The following is a 23,653-nucleotide window of genomic DNA, read 5'->3' as shown; positions in this document are numbered from 1 at the left end:
TGGTTGATTAACGTTCTTCCAAAGATTGCTGAATTTGAGAGAGAGACAAAACACAGACACGGAGACACACAGACAGACACACAGGCAGATAGAGAGACTCACACAGAGACAAACAGAGAGAGACACACACATAGGCACACAGAAAGACAACGTCTCTGTGTCGAGGCCTTAAACAGAGAGAGAGGAGGTGGGGGGAGAAAGGCTATAACTTGTTCCCGTGGTGTTGATCCACCGTTGTTAAGAGATGTACCCGAGGAAATGATGATGGAGAGAGAAAAAGAGCCCAGCTCGAGTTGAGTTTCGCCACTGGCGTTCGCTGGGCCCTGTTACCTGCCACTTGGCTGCAGTCTCCGCATGAAGGATGATGACAACTGACACAGCAATCTCAAGTTCCAGTCGATTCACTGGAATTGTCACAACTCATGGTTACAATTCAATCAAGAATCGTTTGTTTATTTTTGCATTGTCGTGAAAGTATTGGCCACTGGTGGCTGGAAGGGATTAAATTCGTCTATTTGTCATCATCATCATCAACCATGGTCCATCCACTGCTGGATGAAGGCTTCCCGAATCCACCACCGTTTCTCACGACCCCACGATGTTTTAATCCACCAAGCAACTGCACATGAGCCGATGTAATCGCCCCATCTCCTCGGTAGAGCAAGACAAGGTGACACTCTTTCACTAATTTGTTCACGGGTAAATTGAGAAGATATTTTACAAAAGAAAGTGTATTGGATAAACAAAGGCATTAATATAAACGTTGTACGCCACTTGCGCGCATCACGTACAAACTGAAACGCATGGACTCTGATCATGCGATCCGATACGTGTATAATGAGCATGCAAATCAATTAGAACACATTCCTGCGGAGGGAGCTGGTAGAGACGTTGGGTTGCTCGGTCAATGGCCAGGGTCAACGGCGGCGTGGTGTATTCCGCAAATATGGCCGACTGTGAGGGCGGGCACAAGCCAGCGTGAGTAGGTTAAACTTTGAGTTTTATAAGGGCACCACGGGGTGACCAGCCCCTCCCCACCCAGCCCCACCCCTCCCCACCCAGCCCATCCCCACCCTCCCCGGCCAGCCCCACCCCTCCCATTTTGGATGCACGACGGACGGACGGACACAATAATCCCCTGTGGGCTGGTGTAACCAGGAGGTTCCTACCAGTATAACTGATTCATCTATGACTCCGTGCACTGTTACTCCCTCAGCGTGCGTGTGTGTGGAAATGGTGGGGGAATCTGTACCTGACTTTGTGTGCAATCGACGGAGCAACGCGCGGCAGCTCCACATTTGATGACCACGTCTATCCGGTGCTCGCCGAGCCGCATTGGCTTCCGGTTGCAGGACGAATGCATTGTAAGGTGGCATTCTTTACGCACAAAGCGCTTGATGATCTCGTCAAGAAGCATAAACCATCACGCGAACTCCGGTCATCCTCACAGCGACTTTTGGCTAACCGTCGAACAAAGACAATCACCGCATCGCTCACTTTCAGATGAGCTTCTGCGGCCGTCTGGAACGCTCTTCCTTCCGATACTAGGAAGCCACTGGAGCTATGCCCTTCTAAATCGAGATTGAAAACTCATTTCTTTATCACTGCTTTTTGTGTGAGGTTTTTTTGTCCTTCGCCGATTACCGCGTTTGGCTACGTGCGGTGCAAACGAAATTCAACGCACATGCAGGCAGCCACTCCCAGTGAGAGTCATCAAAGCGACTTGACAGAGCTCAGTGGCCTGACGACGCGCGTGTGATCAATTCTGAAACCGATGTGTTCCCATTAGCGCACTGCTCTCCTTTGAGGTCGACATACACGGAGCCGAGATGAATGTCTGGCTTTCATGTGCTTGCCTTGCAACGGGCAGGGCAATAATTTGAACGTACGTGCCCATAAATACAATAAATGGTAATGCAGTTTATGTGTTCTTTCATTCTATCGTGAAAATGCCACATCGTGTATCATTGCTCCTGTCATTTATATAAGCACATAAATACGTGTGGTGAACGCTATTTTGCTCACTTAAACACAGCCGTAGAGCCCCCTAAAGTTGATTGTCTGCTTGTTGTGGCTTCTGTGCTTCGATGGGTTTCCACCTGATTGTAGAGTAAACTTAACTTGGGGGAGAAACGGATTGTTGTCCCTGCTTGGCTTTACATAACAATTATGTTGTCACAATGTCCCACGATTCACCGATGATTACCTGGCTTTTAATGGGAGGAAATTAGCTCGTTAAAAGTTGTGCAACATGATTGTGGCTCAAGAAAATAATTAAAATACCACAATAGGATCCCATTGGGAATGTTTAAATTCCCGTAGGATTGACATACTGCTTGGTCATGAGCAGTTTTGGTAAAATGTATACAACGTGGATGTGCGGTAGGTTCAGAGTGCAGTTGAGGATGTATCCAAATTATTCCCATACTGCCAAAAGAAGACATTATCATTATAACGATAATTAATTTCAAACAATCGTCCTTAAAAATAGTCCTGAACAAAGGAAAATTCACGAAACTAAAATGACAGTTTCTTTTTTAATGAGACTCCAAAAAAAAAAGAACATTCGTGCAGCTGACTAGTTAGCGATCATTAACGCCGCTTGCTCTTCTTTTCTTTTCGCACGCAATTATTTCAATTTGCATCCAAACGGCGACACTTCTCGAGACACCGGCGGCTTATTGTGACACACGGCACCTCCTCCACCTACACCCGGGCTTGGGGAAGAATTGGGCCACGCTGGTGCCACGCGAAATCCCGCAGAGTGGATGAATTTGTCAAAACAAAAAAACTCAACCCCAGCCCCAGATCGAGAGCCCGCGGCCGCAATGCCCGGTTGCGATGAGAAAACTTCGTGGTCAAACACCCCCAAAGCACAAGCTGTCAACGGCTTGTGTCGTTGGCTCCCCTGCAGTAATTGCACTAAACAGTCATTAGTTTGTTGATACTAAACGCGGTGGCCATATCTTCGTTGGGTCCTCCCCCCCTCCCCAGCCAGCTCCACCGCCCCCCCCCCTCTACCACCCCACCCCTCCAACCGACCCACCGCAGTGAAGAAAAAGACACATCCACACGCTTCCTCTAAATATTTGGACGTTCTGAGGAAAAACACATCTTTCCCATTCCCATATCTTTAATTACCGCTGCCTCTGACCGAAAGCCTGCAACCATTGCCCGGCGATGTTTTTATTTTTCCCTCAATCAAGTAATTGCCTCGTAAAATGTTCTTGTTTCAAAGAGCGATGTATTGTGTTGCACTGTTCTGCGTATGTTGTTTAATTTACAGCCCTTTGTCAGCCGACTGCTGCACGAGGCCCTCCCCCATGTTGTGTCGTTCTTTGGTCATACTTCACCATGTTGGTCAATGTTCGCTCGTAACTTGGCCACGGATGTTAGCTGTGGATGGGAATAACACTCGGGTGGCAGAGGCTCGGAGAGCAGTTGCGCTAACCACTGTGCCACCACTCCACCCCTGGACATTTACTGTGATCATTTATACCGAGCCCTTACAGCGTACAATTCCAGTCACATATTTTGTCAATTAAATTTTTGACGTAGGGTAGGCCTTCATGCAGCAGGGGCCTGATCATGCTTGGTGATGAAAGTATATCATAATACATTCATAATCTGATCTAAATAGATAATGTTTTTTTTTCCTATCACAACAGTGAAGGTTAACCGATTGAGACAAAATGCATTTATAATCCAAGACAATTATATTAATTCTCATAAGATTAGTTTTTGGGATAATATACTTTTCTTTTACAATATCGATTTACTGATAGTTTTCACCGTGCATGTGCTAATATAATTACCGTGTAAATACGTAGGGCATGTTAAGGTGTACTTACTAAGAACACCGCTCTATTTAGATGGAAATGCCTCACTGAGTCGTGAGCGTATGCATGCAAGCTCGTGCATTGTTTTGTTTTGGTATAAACGCCATCCAAATAGCAAAACGGGTTTAATGGGTTGAGTGGCGAACCATTCAAATCCTGCACTCGCTGCTATTCCAAAAAGGAGAGAGGGGCGCATTTGCAACAACAACAAAAAAAACCCGCACCCTCTTTGTCTTTGCTCATGGGTCAGCGGTCAAATGACACATGGCAGCATAGAAGCTTATCACAAGTGTCAGAAGCAGTTAGCGTGAGGCTGATCGCTCTTGTGCATTTCGAAATCTGCAGGGGCCTCACCTGATTTGATCAGCCAGTTGACATTTAGCCTCTTTTCTCCTGCCTGTCCCGCAGATGCCTCGGCTCTCTCCCTTTTAAATGGGAATTGCGTGAATTTACAGCGACGGCATAAGTAAGTTTATTCAAATTCTTGGCAGGGACATTGAGGACCAACAATGAGTGGGGAGTTGCGAAGGGCATGGGGGGGGCAGTAAGAAGCGGGAGCGAGGAGCGAGAGAAGATTTGGATAGGAGGAGGAGGAGGGGAGAAAATAGTAATAATAATCAGCCACACTAATTTATAATTGTGAACTTGTTGATGTTATTTGTTTATCTATGCTTATCGCCGCCTGCCAGCAGCGGATTGTCGTACGCATGCCGAATTGGCCTCGGGAGGGTTTTAGTGTGTGGCCCGCCACCACGGCATCGCCGCTGGGTTCCGCGATAAGCCGTGGCCAAACAGGGCCGGGCATAAACAAACGGAGCGCTGAGCGGAGAGGGCCCCGCTCGCTCGCTGGGTGGCAATCGCTATAACCTATTGCTGAAGGAAAATCACAAAAGATCCATCTTCATTAGGCATGGCTCCAGAAGCATACTGCTCAGACCGTGTAGTGTGATTGCCGCTTTTCTTTCGTGTTTTTTTTTCTGCCCCCACCGCCTACCCCTCTTTAAAAAGAGGCGTGCAGCTTCCTCCAGCTTTACATAAACCATGCTCGCAGAGCCAGAGAGAGAACTAAATTAAAACATATACGCTGATAACGATTTTAGTATACTTCCGCTCTGCTGCTGCTGATATGTTGAATATCGGATTGAGCAAATAAGTGGCAGAGTACGCCTTAAATAACCAGAATACATTCACAAATGTTCTGGTTATTGCCGTTCTTGTTGATGTAAGAGGAGGCAGATAAATGTTTTTTTGAACTTGTGCGAGTTATTGGCTAATTGGTCGAGCAAGACACAGACGAAGAGACACGGGTTAATGTTGCTCGAGCCAAACGGCAGTGCGACTAGCACGTTCACGCAATTTTTCATTGTTTTTATGAACCCGAGTCTCAAATGCCACTTTTTTTTCCACCTGGAGCACAAAAGCACGCCGGGCCACTGATGCTAAACATGAGCCCGGGGCTGGACGCTGTGTAGTGTATACCCCAAACCAAGTTCGACTACCTTGGCCGTGACCCAATGGGAATTTTGACGCCCGCCCGGGTCCGAGCACTTGAGAGAGGCCTTTTGTTGTCCCTACATTTCATGCAAATAGGGCATTTGTGAAAGGAGCAACAACGTCCTGATGCTCGCAAACAGTTAAGTTGATTAAAATAGATTGTTACGCTTGAGATACGTGCACGAAATCGCGAGTGTTCAAATCGACGATATTAGATTTGTGCAAAGTACGCGCAGATTACGTTCAATGTTTTCACATTGGGGCCAATGGGGTGGACACAACTCTACAGACGAGGCAGAACGCATGGGGAGGCAGAACGCACGGGAAAACGAGATTCGCGAGTCCGTGAAAAATGAAACAAGATAAAAACGGGTTCCTGAATCGAATTTTGATGATGAATTCTGACAATTCATCGAATCGCTGGGTAGTCGAGGATGTGAGTTGTTCACATGTCGAATACTCACTTGTGCACCAAAACTAGCAGCGCGTCTGCCTTAAAGAACCCGTTCAGTTGAATTCCTCGTGCCCATCTGTGTTTGAATGGACTCTTGTGGTGCGTTGCTTATCTTGACACATAGTCATTATATGCCAAATCAGGGCTTTGTTCTTGGTAGAATAGTTGCATGTGCGTTTTACAACATGAAGATAACAATTATGGTTTTAGTTGCGTGTGCATAGCTATAGAACAAAAATCCATATCACGTGGTATATTAATCAAACCTTGAAATTATAATAAAATAAAAGTTACAAATGTCGGCCAAATCATACGGGGCTCATAAAATTGATTTACGTCGATCTACAATTTTAATGTGTTATAATATTACAGAGTATAAAATTACGTTAAAATATTGCAAGCACAGAACGTGCATCAAGTAAGCCCATGTGCTGTAAGAACGGTGCGAATAGGAAATGAAATCACTTATTCTTACAAAATTCTTTAACGCATTTTTTTCCCTCCAAGAATAGTTTTACAACAAAAAAAACCCTTAAAATAAGCCTCGCCGCGAGTGATTCTTTGCACAATCAAGGACTCTGACGGGACTTCATTCTGCATGTTTACGCATAATTATGCCCTCCATTGAGGTGTTCCATGAGCTTATGCCGTGTAACGTTAGTACCGTTTTATGCCCTTTCGCAAATTCGGCCTGTTCCGCTGAGCAGGAGAGCGGTGCAGGCGGAATCGTTCAGGCGGCGAACAGTGCGCTCACTGGGGCTTAAACATGAGCTGCTCCCAGAGCCCGCTTAGCGGAGGCAGGCTCATCCATCTCGTGTTTTACAAAGTCCTCGCTCCAGGTGTGGCCCGCGCTTAATTGAAACCGTGCAGCTCTTGACCGACAATCAACCACAGGGAAAAAAACCCAAAACTGATGACTTTGCCTCGGCTGAATGGGGTTCGGTTACACCGCCTTGGCCATAGCCAGCTGTGGATATCAACTCCATACAAAACCTAGAAAATATATATACACAGTATATGCGGTGAAACTCATCCGCCCTCATCCTGCACCTCCGATTAGTGCGATTGGCTACGTATAGTGCGATGGAGGTTCAACGTAATACAGAGTCCATGCTTTTCCTATTATCTGCGCCCCTGAATCGATCTGTAGAACCTCTTATTAATAATCAGCTCATTGATTCAACGCAGAGCAGATGCGGATGGATGAAGAGGAAGAGTTCACAGTGCGACCTCCATCGCCAGTCACAGTAACGCCACTGCCCGCTTGAATCATCCACCGGAAGTGTTTCAGATGTTCACCATGAGGCTACTCATGAAAGCTGTCCACTGACTCACCCACCAACCACGACATGAAGATATACACGTTTCTGATCAACTAACCCCTAGATGAAGGTTCCCCATATCCTGTTGGCCATGCATGTAGTTCGACCATATTTGACCTCACTGGTCAGTGTAGGTTGGTGAAGGGGGTGGGTCATTCAATTATCCCTCGCCACCGTTAGCCAGGCCAGGGAATGGAACTCAGATCTCTGGGTTCATAGTGCAATGCAATAACCATTGTGCCAGAGCGTAACCCCAATATGTGTACGGTGCATGCAGAATGTGAACGCGTACGTACGTGTACAAGAAGAACGCCTGCTCTGGTTTATTCACCACACGACAATATGGGCACCCATGGTTTACTTCAAGGCCATGGTGCAGATCTGTGGCGAATGCCATGCAACCTTTGTACGTGCGTATGTTGAACTTATTTCGCACCGCATGTAGCCAACCATACTAATCGGAGGTGCGGGGGAAGGACACAAAAAAAACGAAATGCAAAAGCAAAAATCTTTGTCTGGTCAACTCCTAGGTTGGCTCAGACAAAAATGAGCAGCTAGTTTGGTGACCAGCGTGTTAACATCGCAATTGAAGAGACAAAATGCAGCCAGGCTTTGCGCTGCTCATGCAGTCCTCTCATGAGCTGCGGTGGCCTTAATAGGTGCTCACTAACAGAGCTCTCCATGGTAGTATGACTACGTGTTGAAGCTTTGCATTCTACCCGTACGTCTATCAAATGAACGAGGTGAAAACCTTTAGATATTACCTCCTTTGCACATTTGACCACATCATCTATATCCACATGGAAGCAGTTGCATTATTATACAATGCAACCATTCTAAGCGTAGATTGCACCACCTATAGCACCAGCACAAAATGAACTATCCACGGTGCCTGATAGCACAGAGAATGCAGTGTTCAGTTTACAGCAGATGGCACACATTGGTAATGCCCTGCACAAGGTGCAGGGCAGCTGCAGGGGTTTGACCATCAACTTTGTGCAGACTGGCTTAGTGGTGAGTGCACTTACCACGAGGAACATCCATCCACTCACACCAACAGACAAAACAACAGACAGACAAATATCCCCGTACAGACATAGACCGTTGGGGCATGTGCTGTTAGTGAGCACCACGCTTATCCGTCTTTGTCTTCCCAACGCTGAAGGTTGTCACACTGCACTAGGAACTCATTCGAGGCTAAGTTGACCTTGGGAAGGGCCAACACATAACTGATGTTTAACACGTAGACTTTCGCGACCAATATCATCCATAATAGAGGTGTTTTGGGTTAGATCGCGTAAATATAAATGTGTCGTTAAACCCGCTACCACCCGATTTTGCCAATAAGTAAGGTTTGTCACGTAAACAGAATATGCCAATGACAGCTGCCCGCCTGATGATGCTAGTTGTAATTACTGGCGAAACGTCGTACTCAGATTGTAAATGTTGTGGATTTGCTCTCCAACACACCGGTGTGCTGTTCTAGTGACGAATTGGCATTTTCTGTTTACGTGACAAACCTTACTAATTGGCTTTGTCGGGTGGTGGTGGATTTAACGACACATTTATATATGTACGTCATCTAACCCAAACAAAACCTATTATGGATGTAACTGATGTTAGCCATGGCCGGGAATCAAAACGCAAGCAGAGTTTCATTTAGCACGAAGCCCCATGCTGAACGATTCAATGCCCCAACTTTAGTTTAAAAAAGTCTCCGAAAACTTTAGCTTAAGGTTGTAAATATACATGCGACAATTCAAGAAGGGAGATGGGTCGTTGTTACATCGGTGGCTCTGGTATAAAACTGTACGAGCAGAATCGTCGGACTCATGCCGGTAGGTGTAGTGCAGAGATGCCATATTGTCGTAATCCATCACACCCAGTCTCTAACAAACGCATTAGAGAGCACTGGCACATCATCTATCTCTTTATTTAAGTGCTGTTGATTTACCCCCCGCCACCCACCCCTTCAAATGTAAAATTTTATAGTTTGATCACTGCTGTCTTTTGTTGTTCAAAGAAACTGTCTTAAACGGTACAGCTTTTTTCATTGGTGGTGTAAAAATGCTTTTAGCGACGCATTAAATGTTGGACGGTGTGAAATCATGTTTGGTAGTAATTAGGATGGTTTCAGGCACTTTCAAAGAAACATCTACTTACAATGTTCTTTCAAGGATGTTGGCAGTGCTCATCACCGCTCATGTGTGGACATTCCACATTCCTCTAATGGGGCCCAGTCTCCCCCATGGCAGGTGATGTTTATTTTACCCGTCCCGAAGTAATGATGATGGTGATGGGATGTGTCAACCCTCACTGGGATTTGAACTCTATAACTTCTGACTGTGAGATATTCCCTCCTGCTAAGACACACCGGCCGGTCAACATTAATATTGGTCAACTTGAAGTCACTGCACTTGGCAACTTGATCTGCTGAAACCCATCCTCTGAGTGGCAGGTGACCGTGACCTCATCCTCCTTGTGGGGTGCCTGATGTTTGTGTATTTTAAGGCATGATACTCGATACCGCTTGAAAGTTAGGATTTTTGTTTAAAAACGAAGGCCCACAGGAGTCCATCTTCTTAATGTCTAACCACGTTGAAAACAAAACAAAAAACTTCACGAAACTTTGAAAACAAAAAAAAAGAAGAGAGACGTGAAGCGGTTATTTTTTTCTCTCTGCTCAAGGCGATAAACCGTGTCAATTGACCGTAACGCCTCGCAATGAAAGCGCAAGGGACATTCAATTTTCACTTGTTTAACCTTTTTTGTAATTAAATTTTCGCGTTATTTTTTGCTGAAGGCAAATGGTCATTTTGAAAGGATATGCGGTAGGACACATCTGTCCTATCAGATTTGCTAATGTATTCATTACTACAGTTGTATTATGAGATATATAATGCAATGGCATATGTATATAGCAATGGCGTCATGCAGTTTACAATCTATTGCTTTGAAACAATGGGCAAATGTGAAGTAGCAGCGCAGAGTATTGATATAAATTTAAAGAAATAAAACCTTTCCCCTAAGTGCTTTCTTCCTAATTTTGACAATTTATGTCAACAGATTGAAATCGATGACTCCACAGACACAATATGGTGAAGGCAATTTTCTTTACATTTGGTGGGAGTTCGTATCAATTGCGGCACTCATTCCATTGTTTTTACTTTATTTCATTTCCTTTTCAGGTTCTTTTGCAGCCTGATGGATGTGTCCAATATTTGTGATGTTGATATTAACGTGCATAACATGTTTTGTTTAATGTTGATCGATAACGATAATGGTGACGATTGACGCAAACAAATGATTCCTGAGCATCATGGCGATGTGTGATGGTGAGTGTCGAGAAAAGTGAACGATTGAGATGGAAATTCGTGATTGAGTTTAAGATCATGCCAATATGCGAAGGATTCGGTGCTGCAGTAAACCACCCCCCCCCCCCCCCCTTATTCACATTGATTCAAGTGGCACAGTTGGCGGATTGGCAGCAATCCGTGGACGTAACTCGTGATAACTCCAGTTACCCATTGATAAATGTGGATGATAACTTGAATTTTCTACCACTTCCAGCTACCTCCTTTTGCCCATGAAGATATGCAAATAAGATGAAACAGTTTATCAACTATTACTATTTAAACTATTTTTGTTTTACTAGAGAGGGCCCACTAGGCTACAGAGCTCTTTTTAAATCCTTTATATTAAGTTCACTTGCTTGCTTGCTTGCACGCTTACGACCGTGCAAATATTTCGGTCGTTTTTAAACCCACTTCCCGTGATCCAATCGAGCTGACATTTTGCACACAGACTCGTTGTGCGTGACAATTTTTTTTCGTGAAATTTTTTTTCCAAAATTTTACACTTTTTAGGAAACATTTTTTTTATATTTAATTACCAATTGCTTAATGGTGACACGCAATCATCTGACCCATAGGTGGCAGCCATCTCAAGCCAGAGGACGAGAGGACTCTAGCCGCCACGCATATAAAGGATTTATAGTGAAAAACTTTGTTTTTACGGGTTAATTTTTTCAGAAGCGACCTGGCCACAAATAATCGCTCAATGAAGTGGCTTATCACGTGGAAATTTATAGCAGCCAAATACTCTAAACGTGTGTTTCTAAATGTGGAGGGAAAATCCGGAGGACCCGGAGAAAAATTCACACGATCACTGGGATAACATGCAAACTCCAAATATACAGGCATCAAGGTTGGGATTGAACCCACGATCTCCTGTAAATCAGCTGACCTAGGTAACATTTCGCCACCATGGCAACTCATCCTCAGATAATATGATGGCTTTAGGCCTGATTGGAGACTAGTACATTGAGGGGCTAATCCATTGTTAAACTTGGATGAAAGGATTCATTATCTCTTGTTTTGAGCTGCACCGCGTGCTGTTCACCACGTTGCAGAACGACACGCGGTACATTCCCATGTGCAGTGCAACCTCCACAACCAAGGCGGTATCATTAAATGTTCCACCACTTCCAGGTGACTAACGGAGTAGCGGGGAGGTGGTGTCGTGGCTTTGCCGTAATTTGTTGTAACCACAATATTCAGTGACGCAAGCAATGTGAATAACGTGGCCGTTTGCCGGAATTTCCACGTGCCCATGCACGTGTGACATCTGTGGTGGCATCCATTGACAATACGAACAGCGGATATGTGAGGCCTGCAAATACAGGGTGGTGGCGGGGGGGGGGAGGTTGGAATCTCACTGCGATCGGCAGTGGCAACATATCGACGCGGAAAGCGACGGAAATCATTTTTCGATTTAAAGCTTTCGTGACTGCAGGGATTCATCTTCTTGGTTCTTTCGGTAAAGTCACGTAGAAGAGAAATAATAAAATAATAAAAATAAAACATAATAAAATTTCGATGTAAAGCTTTCGTGAGTGCAGGGATTCATCTTCTTGGTTCTTTCGGTAAAGTCACGTAAAATGGAAATAATAAAATTATAAAAATACAAACATGATCAAATACAATTCTCACGACGTTTCGGCCACAACCCAAGCAGCCGTCCTCGGGCGGAGAACAGGTCTGCCGACGTGGCAATCGTGACAGAATCGCCGTGTGCCCCCGTCCCGTTCGACAGCTGCTGGCGTCTCTGAACGGCACGGCGTGTCGCCGCTTCCTGGACGAGCTGGAATGCGCACGCTGCTCCCCCGACGCTCGCCGCCTCCTGCTGCAGCTGCAGCCGCAGCAGGAGGCGCAGTCCGCGGGGCGGTCGAGAGCTGCGGGACGTGGTGGCTCCTCCCGTGCCGCCACCGCCGCCACCGCCACCATGCCCCTGCTCTGCCCGGACTACTGCGCCGAGTTCTACGGCGCCTGCAAGCCTCACCTGGCCGGTACGGCAGCCGCAGGGAGTCGGTGCTTGACAATGGTCCCGGTACACGTGGATATACTTACATATATACATTGTATATATATATACTACAGCGTTGCATATGAACCAAGGTCATAGGTGGAGTTTGACTTCTATATATGGGGGGTGGGAGCAGGTGTTCGCTTCGTCCCTCACATTAGGAATAGTGGGTGCATATGTATTGATTTGTAATTTTACTTGTAAACTACTGACAATACATTTATAAAGGTGTCCAGTTTGGGGGCCCGTGCCCCCCCTGCAAACTCCTCCCGTGACTCAGGTTTTACATCTATATATTCTACGTAATGTAATCGTGCCAATGATTCAGCGTTCATGCCGCGCAACTTGTCAATGCCCGGTTCTCGCCGGGAAAACAAATGGCCCTCCTGGCAAACACACTCCTGCAAACTTCTCTCTGAGAGTGCAGTCAATTTTGTTGATTTCAGTTTATTGTCAATTGTTAAATGGCCATATTATAATTCACAGCGCTCCGTCTACCCGCTGTTGTGTGAAAGCAATCCCACACCCCGTCAGTTGTGGGAGTTGTGCGTGCCCATACTTCACCCACGCTTTGGATAGTGTGGGTTGGGGGTTGGCGTGTGGGGCCGCAGGGCCAATTCGGATGTCGCTCACCGTTGACGAAACTCAGGTCGATGGGTTCATGGCACACTTGCGAAAGCCACCGCTCGACCACTCCACGTGCAGACGTGAGGTACACGATGACAGACGTTATGATACACCATTGCTGTGCACGTCGACTGCCGCATTGCTCTGTGACACAGATCTCCCTTGAATAAAAAGACATTTGGTCTCGGTGGGCTCTCACCTGGTTTTAAATCAACAGCGCATTATGTATGAAAGCGAGATGTGATCGCATCACAAGATCATTTACAAATATTGGTGAACACGTGCGAGGCCGTTTGACCATACTTCACCATGCTGGTTAGTGTGGGTTGGGCGATTGGGGGCCCCCGGGACCGGTTCGGATATCACTTCCACGTTTTACAAACAGAGGTAAACGATGCGCGTCTGGATCGTTCGAAAAAGAGAGAGGTTCTTCTTGGTTCTTTCGGTAAAGTCACGCAGAAGGGAAATAATAAAATAATAAAAATATAATGAACCAAGAATATGAATCCCTGCAGTCACGAAAGCTTTAAATCGAAATTAAAAAAGAGAGAGGGGTTTCTTTTAGAGCACGTGATGAGGGGAATATCATACTCTTAAGTTCTATCGGTAAAGTCACGTAGGTCCACAAGCAATCGTCTTCAGGTGGGAGAGAGAATACCACGTGACAGGCCACAGATTTAACGAGATAAAGGGATGACCTGATATCAAATATGTGATATTTGCTTTGCTTTCTGAAAGAAAAAAATATATAGAAATGGTATCTGCATGATAAATTAGCTCTCAGAAGTTTACGTCGTTTTTAATGTCTGTCACCCTTCTTGGATTTAGGTGAACCATCAGCTCACTTGTTGGCGGTTTATTTTCGATTCCAGCCCAGCAAAAAAAACGAAAGGCACGTGGCGCTTTCGCAACGCAGCCGTCAAAAACCTGAACTTAGCAGCACCAAGTGTGGCGCTTTTCAAGGGCCCTCTCCGTAATGCTGACACGTTATGTCAGCGAATGTGAACGGCTGGCCTCGCAGATGCATTACTCACATCGGGGCAGAATACTTTTTCAGTTGGTGATCAGTGGAGCACGGTGAAGCAAACACAAAATGATTGCTTGTGAGGGTCATTAGGTAATTTAACGCACCTTTTTTTCACTATTATTGACAACAAATTTACTCCAAACTTTACTTCATGCATCCAAACATTGCATTTTTATTGTCCCGTTTTGTTTGTTTCCCAACCTGTTGAGTAAATTGATCACCTCAAAGATAGTGACGAAATGAAATACCTATTTAAATTATTAAAATGATGTAACATTTGTAACCTATTGTCAATCCACTGCTGGATGAAGGCCTCATCACGTGTTAAGTCATGAGGATTGTGTTGTCATACTTCACCATGCTGGTCAGAATAGGTTGATCATGGGGAGGGGGGGGGATGCAGGAATAGTTCGGATATAATTCAACACTGATGATAGCCATGGCCAGAAATAAAAATTAATTTGCTGCACACTGACGATTGCTCCACCACTCTGACATTAATACATTACAAAACGCAATTTTTGATGTGTCATGATTTTGTAAGTTAATTAAGTTCATGATGTTGGTGCCTTACATAGCATTCGAGGTGAATAAGTCTAGTTTAATTCGCAAAGAGGGTAAACGAAAATCATACAATACTGCTTAAATGCGGATAATTATATTAACCAATAATTCTGCCAAATCACCAATCTTGTCCGATTTCAGTTGCCAATTGGGGTAGAGCCTGGTAGGTAGTTGGATGGGAGACTGCCTGGGAATACCAGCTTTTTGTTAGGGTTGGACTCTGAAAGGTGGCTTAGGAGATGTTGGTGTAACCATGGATTCTTGAATCCATCTGCGTTGAGCCTTTATGCTCTCAAATGCGTGGCATTTTTCTGGGTTCTCTGGATTCTTTCAACGCGCCACTCGTTCATAGAGTGGAAAGGTCATTCTCGTAAAAAAAAACTTTACAAGTGCAACATTCATATAATAATTTCTTTATTATGACATGCTTGAATGCACTTCTCATGGATTTAATTTCCTGTATTGAATTGTTACATATTAAGGATTATTTGTGTTTAAATAGCATACTAATATAATTAATGTGCAACCTGGATTTGCACTGTGTAGTTTATTTATTCTTACATTGTGTTTAAATATGCAGAAAAATGTTTCATCGTGCGGTGGGGTGTTATTCAAGGCAGCAACTTAATTTCTCCTATTTGAGTTTAATGTACATTCTCAAGTAAGCAGGCTGGAGCAGTGGTTAGCACACTGCACTGTGAGCCCAAGTGACCTGGGTTCAATCCCTCCGATGAGCACGGTCGGCTACGTACGGTGCGAAAGAAGTTCAACAAACATACATACTGTATATTCCTGGCCACGGCTAACATCTGTGGCAAGTGACTTCTAAATTGGTAGCAGCTCCCCCTCCAAATCAAGCAACCCACATTGACCAGCATGGCGAAGTATGGTTAAACAACCCACATGGGAGGTTTCCATACAGAAGTGGATCAACAAAGGGATGCAATAATTGCATTTGCTTATTCGACAGAGATATCCCTGCTTATTTCATAGCTGACCTTCACTGAAGGTCATTCCACGATCTTCCGTGTGTGGACTCACTGGGCAGCAGTACGGCTCTTCCCCCAGAAATTGTATTTCCTCCCGTATAAATATAGATTCTGATTCTGTATTCACTGTCACTTTCAAAATACAATGAACGCCTGTATGCGATATGGAAATACCGGTCTCTGAAATATGATGTTTGTCACTGATAGATGAGCTTCGTCGTAAATTGGCCAGAATTGGAGTTTCCATAATGTGGGTAACCTGAATTATAGTTAAATTTCTTTAATACAAATGGCATTTTAAATATTCAAGAGTGACACAATCGGTTTTGCTTTTATCACAAAGCCTTTGTTCATTCAAAACAAATTTATTTGAGCAGAAACAAAGTGTGGTGATATAAAAAAAAACGTATAACCTATAAAAATATATATCTATTTTATAAAATACTAGCTTTACTATCCGGCTTCGCCCGGCCGCCTTTGTCTCCCCAGTGGCGATGTTCACACACCACACCAGTTACTCGTTTAAGGTTGAGTCGACCTAGGGGAGGCCCAGGACCAGTTCAAATAATCGTCACCAGTGGTGGCCGTGAGTGGGAATCGAACTCGGGTCGCCGGGTTCGTAGCGCAGCGTGCTAACCACTACACTACCGCTCCCCCCACACACAAACGCCGGCACGTTAATAGGTACACATACACGCGCTTGCTGCAGACGCACAACTTTCAGGGTGCGTCCGGCAGTAAACGACTGAAATAATAAAGCAGCAATGCTGCGCGAAGAACGCCTTAGACCTGCAACACATTTGTATTTCACTTTACCCGCGGAGGGTTGGGATGGGATGGGTGACGTGAGCAGGCACACTGCGTGACGCTTCCGCATACGAGTCACATGACAGATGTGACGTCACAGCTCACTTGCCGTGCAAAATCAATGCATTATTGCGCCCCCCCCCCCCCCCCAAAAAAATACAAAAGTCTATTTTTTAAAATTTTTGCAAGGTGTACAGTCTGGAAAGTACCCACATGGCAAATTTCAGGTTTGTTGCATGTTGGGAAGTACACTAAACATTTTGAACAGACACACATATTCACAAATTTCTCTTTTATATATATGAATGGCACTATCAAGGTAATGTTTTGCAGCCACAAGGTAATATTTTGAAAACAGTTTCTGACATTTCCACAACCATTTAAAGAAGTTGCACTTACATTCTCTGAGGCATCGCGAATACAGATTTGATTTTCTTTTTATCGATAACGCATACAGAACATTGAGCAACATTGCGCAGACAAATACCATTGTCATTCACTTTACGATCCAATGCGAATGAAAACAAACCAACTTCCCCCCATTTATTTCCCCCTGATAACCCATTTCCTACTCGAGTGTACAATTACAGCATAATGTGTATTCACACCGTGACTAAGTATGACGGCATCTCAAGGCGCTCGACAAAAACTGCTGAGATGGCATATTCATTTTACGGAGAGATATGGGCAGACAGTAATTGCCGAAGGAAAATGGAAGGTTTGGAGACTGGCCTTGAATGAGAGCAGAGAGAGTAGACAGCATTAATGTCTGGGAGTTCCACATTACGGGGACAGCGGACGAGAATGAGTAGCCTCCCACGGCGGAAGGAGACGTTACAAAGTGGTGGTTGCTAAAAGTGGCAACTGAATGATGGTAAAAGCACGGATATCTCTCGTAAAAGTGCTTCATGGCCCATCAGATGTCCTCCAGTTTAAACAAAGAATTTTTATTCTGATGGCAAAGTCAAGTGTACAGCCATGGGAGTAAAGGGGGAGTTGAGATGAGTTGGGAGCGATACATGGATGCCAAGATTTACTGCAACAACATGTATTGAGATAAGATTTTATGGATCTTCAAACTGGACGTTAAATCAGGGGTGACAATGAGAGCACGGAAAAGTTGGATGCGAAGTTCGGGCTTGGGTTTGGTGAACAGTAGACAACAGAGAGTTTTAGCTTAAGAGTTGGTTGTAGGTAATGAGAAAGATGCTGGGCAGAGGTAATACTTTGGGGATTTGTGAAAGATAATTTAAAGTCACGTCTGCCAGGTGACCATCATGCACTGGAACAACTGGCCCTGTGCCACAGAATGAGGCTGGGATGAACCTGGAAAAATGTCCCGTGGCCATCAGAGACACACGTTCGTTTAGCACGGTTGGTTACGTAGGGTGAGAAAGAAGTTCCACATACATACGTATGCCTTGATGTGGCACTTGAGGACCAATTCGGGTGTTCATCCCTCAGGTCGCATGGGATTCCGTGTGCGATCCGTTGTTATGGAGGTCACGACGACCCACTGCCAGTCACGTGCCATTGGTAGTAGTAATAGTGATTTAAAGTCAGGTTTAGAGATGTTGGATACAATCTTATTTTGTATATAAACAAAAAGATTCCAGCCAAAACAAAGTTTATAACAATTTATCGAAATGCATTTTTTCGTGGCCAGCAAAACCAAGAAATCCCTTTGTGGATGGGCCGCAAACCACAGCAGATGGTTTGTAGTTTTTGTCAGCTAGGCGTGAAAAGCTGTGGTGTTTTTACGTGCAGCTTTAACAGGTGCTGCCCTGTATACAACATGGCCCAAAGTCAGGACACACAGGGTTATTGCATTGATTTTAACAATGGCATTAACATATTTTATTTGTTTCTTATTTAAATTAAATATTTTATCTATTTTCATTAATCATATGTATTTCTTTTTCCTGTGGGGTCACCTGAAATCCGTCGTTTATAAAACTCGACCAAAACCCCCGAGTGAATTGAGACGAAACATACTTGATGAATGTTCAAAGATTACACTTGTAGTCGAAAAAGAAAAGGTCCTCAATAAATTTTAAAAGAAAAGAAAATGAATGCATGCACTAACATTTGTTAAAATAAATCAACCCGTGTGATTTGTTAAAGTAAATATAATAACCCTATGTGCCCTGTGTGTTGGGCCGCCCAATGTAACAACAACTGCAAATTGTCATCATGCATCAAACAGGAGAGATGGTTCAGCCAGCAGTGTCTTCTGAGCATTCAATGAAGCGGGGAATATATTGTAATGAAGTGGTTATGTAACTGATCACCCCTGAGATCATTGTCATGATTCGGTGAATCATGAGAAATAATTCAATTCTTTAAGCATATTTTTTGTTTAGTTTTTGCTGCCTTATTTTGTATATTGTTTAAATTTTGTTTCCATCTCATTTGTACGGTTTTTTGCCTCATTGTATCAGCATTTAATAAGCATATGGTTTGCGAAGAAAACATAAACAATGTATTCTCTCATGCACAAATCTGTGCATAAGGTTCCTCAAGCTTAATATACAGATTTTATTGATTAATTGATTGCTTCATTACATGCTTAGTAATTATTTAAGAATGTATTTTTTTTTTACATGCCAGTTGTTGCCCTATAACGGATTGGGCAGTGGTGAGCTCTCTTATCTGAGGAAAAGGAATTCTTACCCGAAGACGTTAACATACAAGGGGCCATAAAATGACATGAACACAACTCCGAAAACTCGATAAAACATTTCATTTAAATTAATGTTCAGATCAGCTTTTGAGAAAAGTTGACATCATCATCATCATGAGCTGTAACGCAATTCACCGCCGGACAAATTAGCATTTTATGGAAGTGATTGTGCTCTGAAAACTCATCCTCTGATTGACTGGATAAGGTAAAGGAGACCTTTTGTGTGGGGCCAGTATGAACAAGTGAATTCGTCTGTCTACATTTCATGGAGCTGTTGGCTTGTGTCGCATACAAACCACCACTTGTTGAAATACCATTGAAAAACACTCACACATACATTACAAGTGGTTGTCAGCCACCATTGTGCACGTATCCCGATTTCATGTGTACTGGAGGGTTTTTCTTCACTTCCCCACCCTCCCTGCCCCCCCCCCCACGGCTACCCTCCCCCCTTTTTTTTAAAGCAGAAAAAAATGTTTTTTTAGACGAGCATTAGGGGTTCTGCATTCAAAAGGTCCTGGTGAAATCTTTCGTTTATATTTGCTCTTAAATGTTATCAGATTTGTTTTCCCACCCCTCTCTCTGTTTACAAGCAGGCCGTTTGTTAGCTGCCAAAAAAAACGAGCAGATAAGGAGAGAGAGAGAGAGAGAAAAAAAAATCCTAAAAACTAACACACTACCTGCGAAAGCAAACCGTGGCTGGTCAGAAAAAGCATCAAAATTCTTCCAGAATCGCATGTCAATACAGTAAACATTCTCGCTGAATGAGCGAGCGGATTGAGGGAAGAAAGGAGTCTCTGTGTCGCCAGCTGACAGCCCTTGTTCGGTCATGCAATGGCTCCATTGTTTCCTCATTTCGGTTAAACTAGTTGTAATTTTCAATCGCGCACACACGCACACGTAAAACACATCGCGCGGAGTATTCGAGACACGTTTATCCGTTTAAAAAATATGTTGCAAACATAGTGCGTAGCATTGGGCAGAGCTAGCCACAGGCAGCCATGTGCCATGACAAACGCAGGGTTTATTTTCCTAGCGCTCCGTGTATGTGTAAAACTGCTGAAGTGCATCATGATGTCAAGTGCCTCTGCAGGCCACCCAGGTTGAGGATGAGGTGGGTGGATGGGTGCCTGGGTGGTTGGGCGGGCGGGCGGGAGGGAGGGCTCGCGGGTGGGTGGCTGTGGGAGAGCGAGGGAGGGGTGGGTGAGCGGCCCGATGCTTGGAGCGGTGTAGACCGAGGGGGGCTGATTAAACTACTGCTTCGGGGCACAGAGCAGAGAGGGGGGGGAAGGCACGGGGGGAGGTGGGGGTTCTTTTTTTGGGAGCGTGCCGAACGATCGGGGAGGGGGAGCAATGGGGCGTGGGGAGCATGGGACATAATGTACTCATGGATACGGCAGCGAGCCAGTTAGAGACCTGGCCCGGACAAGCAGCTAGACATCGTCTTTCCCAGGTACGCGGGCGTCTATTAGGCCTCGCCTGAGTGTAGGGAATCTCTTGAATTGTTGGTGGAGGAGCGATTCATCAATAATTCATTTAGAGCTCTCGTGCGGTGAAAGGTTGGTGAATGGTGGGATAATGATAGCCGCCGAGCGAGCGTAAGTGACTGGGAGGGATGAATGCAGATATTGATGGCGCTTGCTCGCGCTCCCCCGGGGGCACATCACCGGGTGGAACTCACACCGCGGCGCACCGGACAAAGGGCAGGTCTTTCGCCCTCCGGTTGCGGCACCACTTTCTCTGTGTGGTGCACAATGGCCAATGCGGTTGGTTGGTGGACGGGAGCGCGAATTGGGGAGATTTATGGGGGACACGGGTGCTGTTGTGTTGAAATTTTTTTTTACCAAGCAGAGAGATGGGCGTTAACCTACCGAAAATATGAGCGAAAAAAATCTGTAACAGGATTGAAATCTTTCGATTTAAAGCTTTCGTGACTGCAGGGATTCATCTTCTTGGTTCTTTCGGTAAAGTCACGTAGAATGGAAATAATAAAATAATAAAATAAAACATAATAAAATAATTCTCACAACGTTTCGGCCACAACGCAAGCAGCCGTCCTCAGGTGAAGACCAGGTCTGTCGGGGAGACAGCGTCTGAATGTGGCCGAAACGTCGTGAGAATTATTTTATTATTTTATTATTTCAATTCTACCTGACTTTACCGAAAGAACCAAGAAGAGGATTGAAATCTGTTAACAATAAGGTGGAGCAAGCTGTCCGGCAGCTAACGTGTGGAGAGACAATTGAAAACAGAAGCAATACAACCTTACCCCTGTGACCTCAGCAGAATCTCTAATCCAAGCCCCTGTCACGTACTGCTAATTCATGTTTTCAGCAGGAGCATTCACAAAAAAGAAATGGGACGTCAAGATTGCGTTAACGCATTGCTATGTACACACAAAGTGTTTCTGAGCGCACACGCCCGCACGCAAGCACCCTCAGAACGCTTGTGTTTATTGAGCGAATGCAAGCCCGAGTTTGCAAAAGTGTGGATTTATAATATTTCACGCTGTTTTGTTTATTACGCTCACAGTGACTAGTGGGTGCAAGTTTTACACGGTCAGTAAAATGCCACGTTTTTGGGGAAGAAGAGGAGCACATGTTCGTATTAAACAGTTATTCTCATAAACAAAGCCATCAGCAGTGCACTATATCTGATGTGCACTCGGACAACAACAACAAAGCCTCAAACAAAAACTTCCGCTATTAGTTTTTCATACATTGGCAAAACAAATAAACCCTGTAAGCAATCTTTTTTTTGTCATAACAAATAATTTTTTCGAGAAAGTAATTAAAATTCACTGCCGCTCTGTCGACATCGTTCACGCGAAAAATGCAGCCAAGATAACGAAAACGCGAGCGCTTAATTTCTCATAAACTAACGAGCAACAATCAATGCTCGCTTCAATGCCGGGTGCTTTTTTAAGCACTTGGGAGTGAGACCAAGGGACGTCTCGTGCTCGCTTGTAGGTGTCACGGAGTGTAATTCAGCGTGGGGGGTCGGAGGGGTGGGGGGGTGTGCATCTTCAGACCTGAAGAAAACAAAAAAGCGAAAATAAATTATTCGGAATGCTTCTAAATCAACGCTTACACCTGTACATCTCCACCCACCCCACTCCCCAAGCGAGCCTTCACAGAGGCCTGGCACGCGCTCATAATTGGCTCCAGGGAACCCGGCGTCAAGTGGGTCACGGGGTCTGTTTTATTCTTTATTTAGCGGTGGGTGGTGTGAAGTAATGGTGGTGGGGTGGTGGGGTGGTGGTGTTATTTTTTATAAGCGGTCCTCACCTCATCCCTCACCTCGCTCGCATGCTCACCTTCGATGTGATCCTGGGTCATTTTGTGGTATGCGTGGAAAAAAAATACATTTGAGGTAGCGGGGGGGTGGGTGGGTTGTTGTGGGGGGTTGGTGGAGTTGGGGGGGTGGTGGAGTTGGGGTGATGGTGGAGTTGGGGTGGTGGTGGGGGGGCCTTGAGTCTGGCACCGGAAATGGTGGCTCCCCCGTCGAGGTGCAGGTCTTCCGGGAGTTGAGTCGGAGAGAGAGAGACCTGCTCGAGCTGAGCCCCAGATAATCCACTGGTTTTTTGCTGAATGAACACCATCCTCTGTTATAACTTCTTCTTTCATTGCCTTTTTTTTTGCTTTTGTTTTAAGTTCAAGCTCCTCTCCTCCTTTTGCCTACCCCCTTCAACCTAAGCACTTCACCCCCCAGCCAAGTGACAAAAGCTGATCCCGCTAAGTCTTAGGACCCCTCCCAACCTCACCCCTATGATCTTCCTTTCTCAACATTAGAGCTCTCCAAATGTTGAAAACTAAGGCCCCCCTGCCCCCCCCCCCCCCTGCAAAGCACAAAGCTCCCCTCCCCTCCCGTTGCTCAGCCTTAAGGACCCCCCGGTGTTTTACTCTGAAGTGCCCTCGAGCAAATACTTTGCCCACCGCACATCCAATTACTTTCTCTCGCGACCGGCGAATGCACTCGGGGGCAATCGCGCCGAAACTACCCTCGAGCCTTGCTGCCCTCGCACCCCGATTTTTTTTTCCCCCGCGGGCCCTGAGCTTCCCCGCGTTGCATGTCGGAGAAAGAAAAACAAATTTAAACAAAAACAAAAAGCGTTAATCACATCACCCCGTGCCGTTTCGATCGTTTGTTGCGGGCGAGCAGCGTACCTGACAGGGGCGGTTCCGGGCAGCATGGAGGACTTCTGTGCCCTCTACTCGTCCCGGTCACGGGACGGAGCTGTAACGACGACAGCAGCGGCGGCAGCGGCGGCCACCGGAATTTGCTTCCCGGATTTCGGAAGGCGGACGTCCGGGCCACAAGGGCCGCTCTCCAATCACCTGGAGGGGGTGTCCGCGGACAGCGGAGAGGCGCAGCATCCGAGCAAGTAAGGGGAGATTCCGCTGTTGCCGTGGAGAATCTACGTCCCCGTGTGTCTGCTCTGTTGATGTGGTGCAGGGTGTTTTCTCGAGAATCTGCCGGGAGA

General features: G+C 45.3%; 1 protein-coding gene across 2 annotated transcripts in view; it reads left to right on the top strand.

Annotated features, from left to right (window-relative positions):
* Positions 1-23,653, top strand: part of HHIP (hedgehog interacting protein) — a 154,062-nt gene that overhangs the window by 15,555 nt on the left and 114,854 nt on the right. For both annotated transcript variants that reach the window (XM_078600888.1, XM_078600887.1), the window contains exons 3-4: positions 12,204-12,456; positions 23,332-23,554. In XM_078600888.1, the coding sequence (XP_078457014.1) occupies positions 12,204-12,456; positions 23,332-23,554 (476 nt within the window). The remainder of the gene's footprint in view (positions 1-12,203; positions 12,457-23,331; positions 23,555-23,653) is intronic.

The sequence above is a fragment of the Lampetra planeri genome, chromosome 15 (genome assembly GCF_965212315.1).
Source record: "Lampetra planeri chromosome 15, kcLamPlan1.2.h2, whole genome shotgun sequence".
Classification (NCBI taxonomy): Eukaryota; Metazoa; Chordata; class Hyperoartia; order Petromyzontiformes; family Petromyzontidae; genus Lampetra; species Lampetra planeri.
Note: the sequence above shows the minus strand (reverse complement) of the source record. Positions and strands in the feature narration are given on the sequence as shown.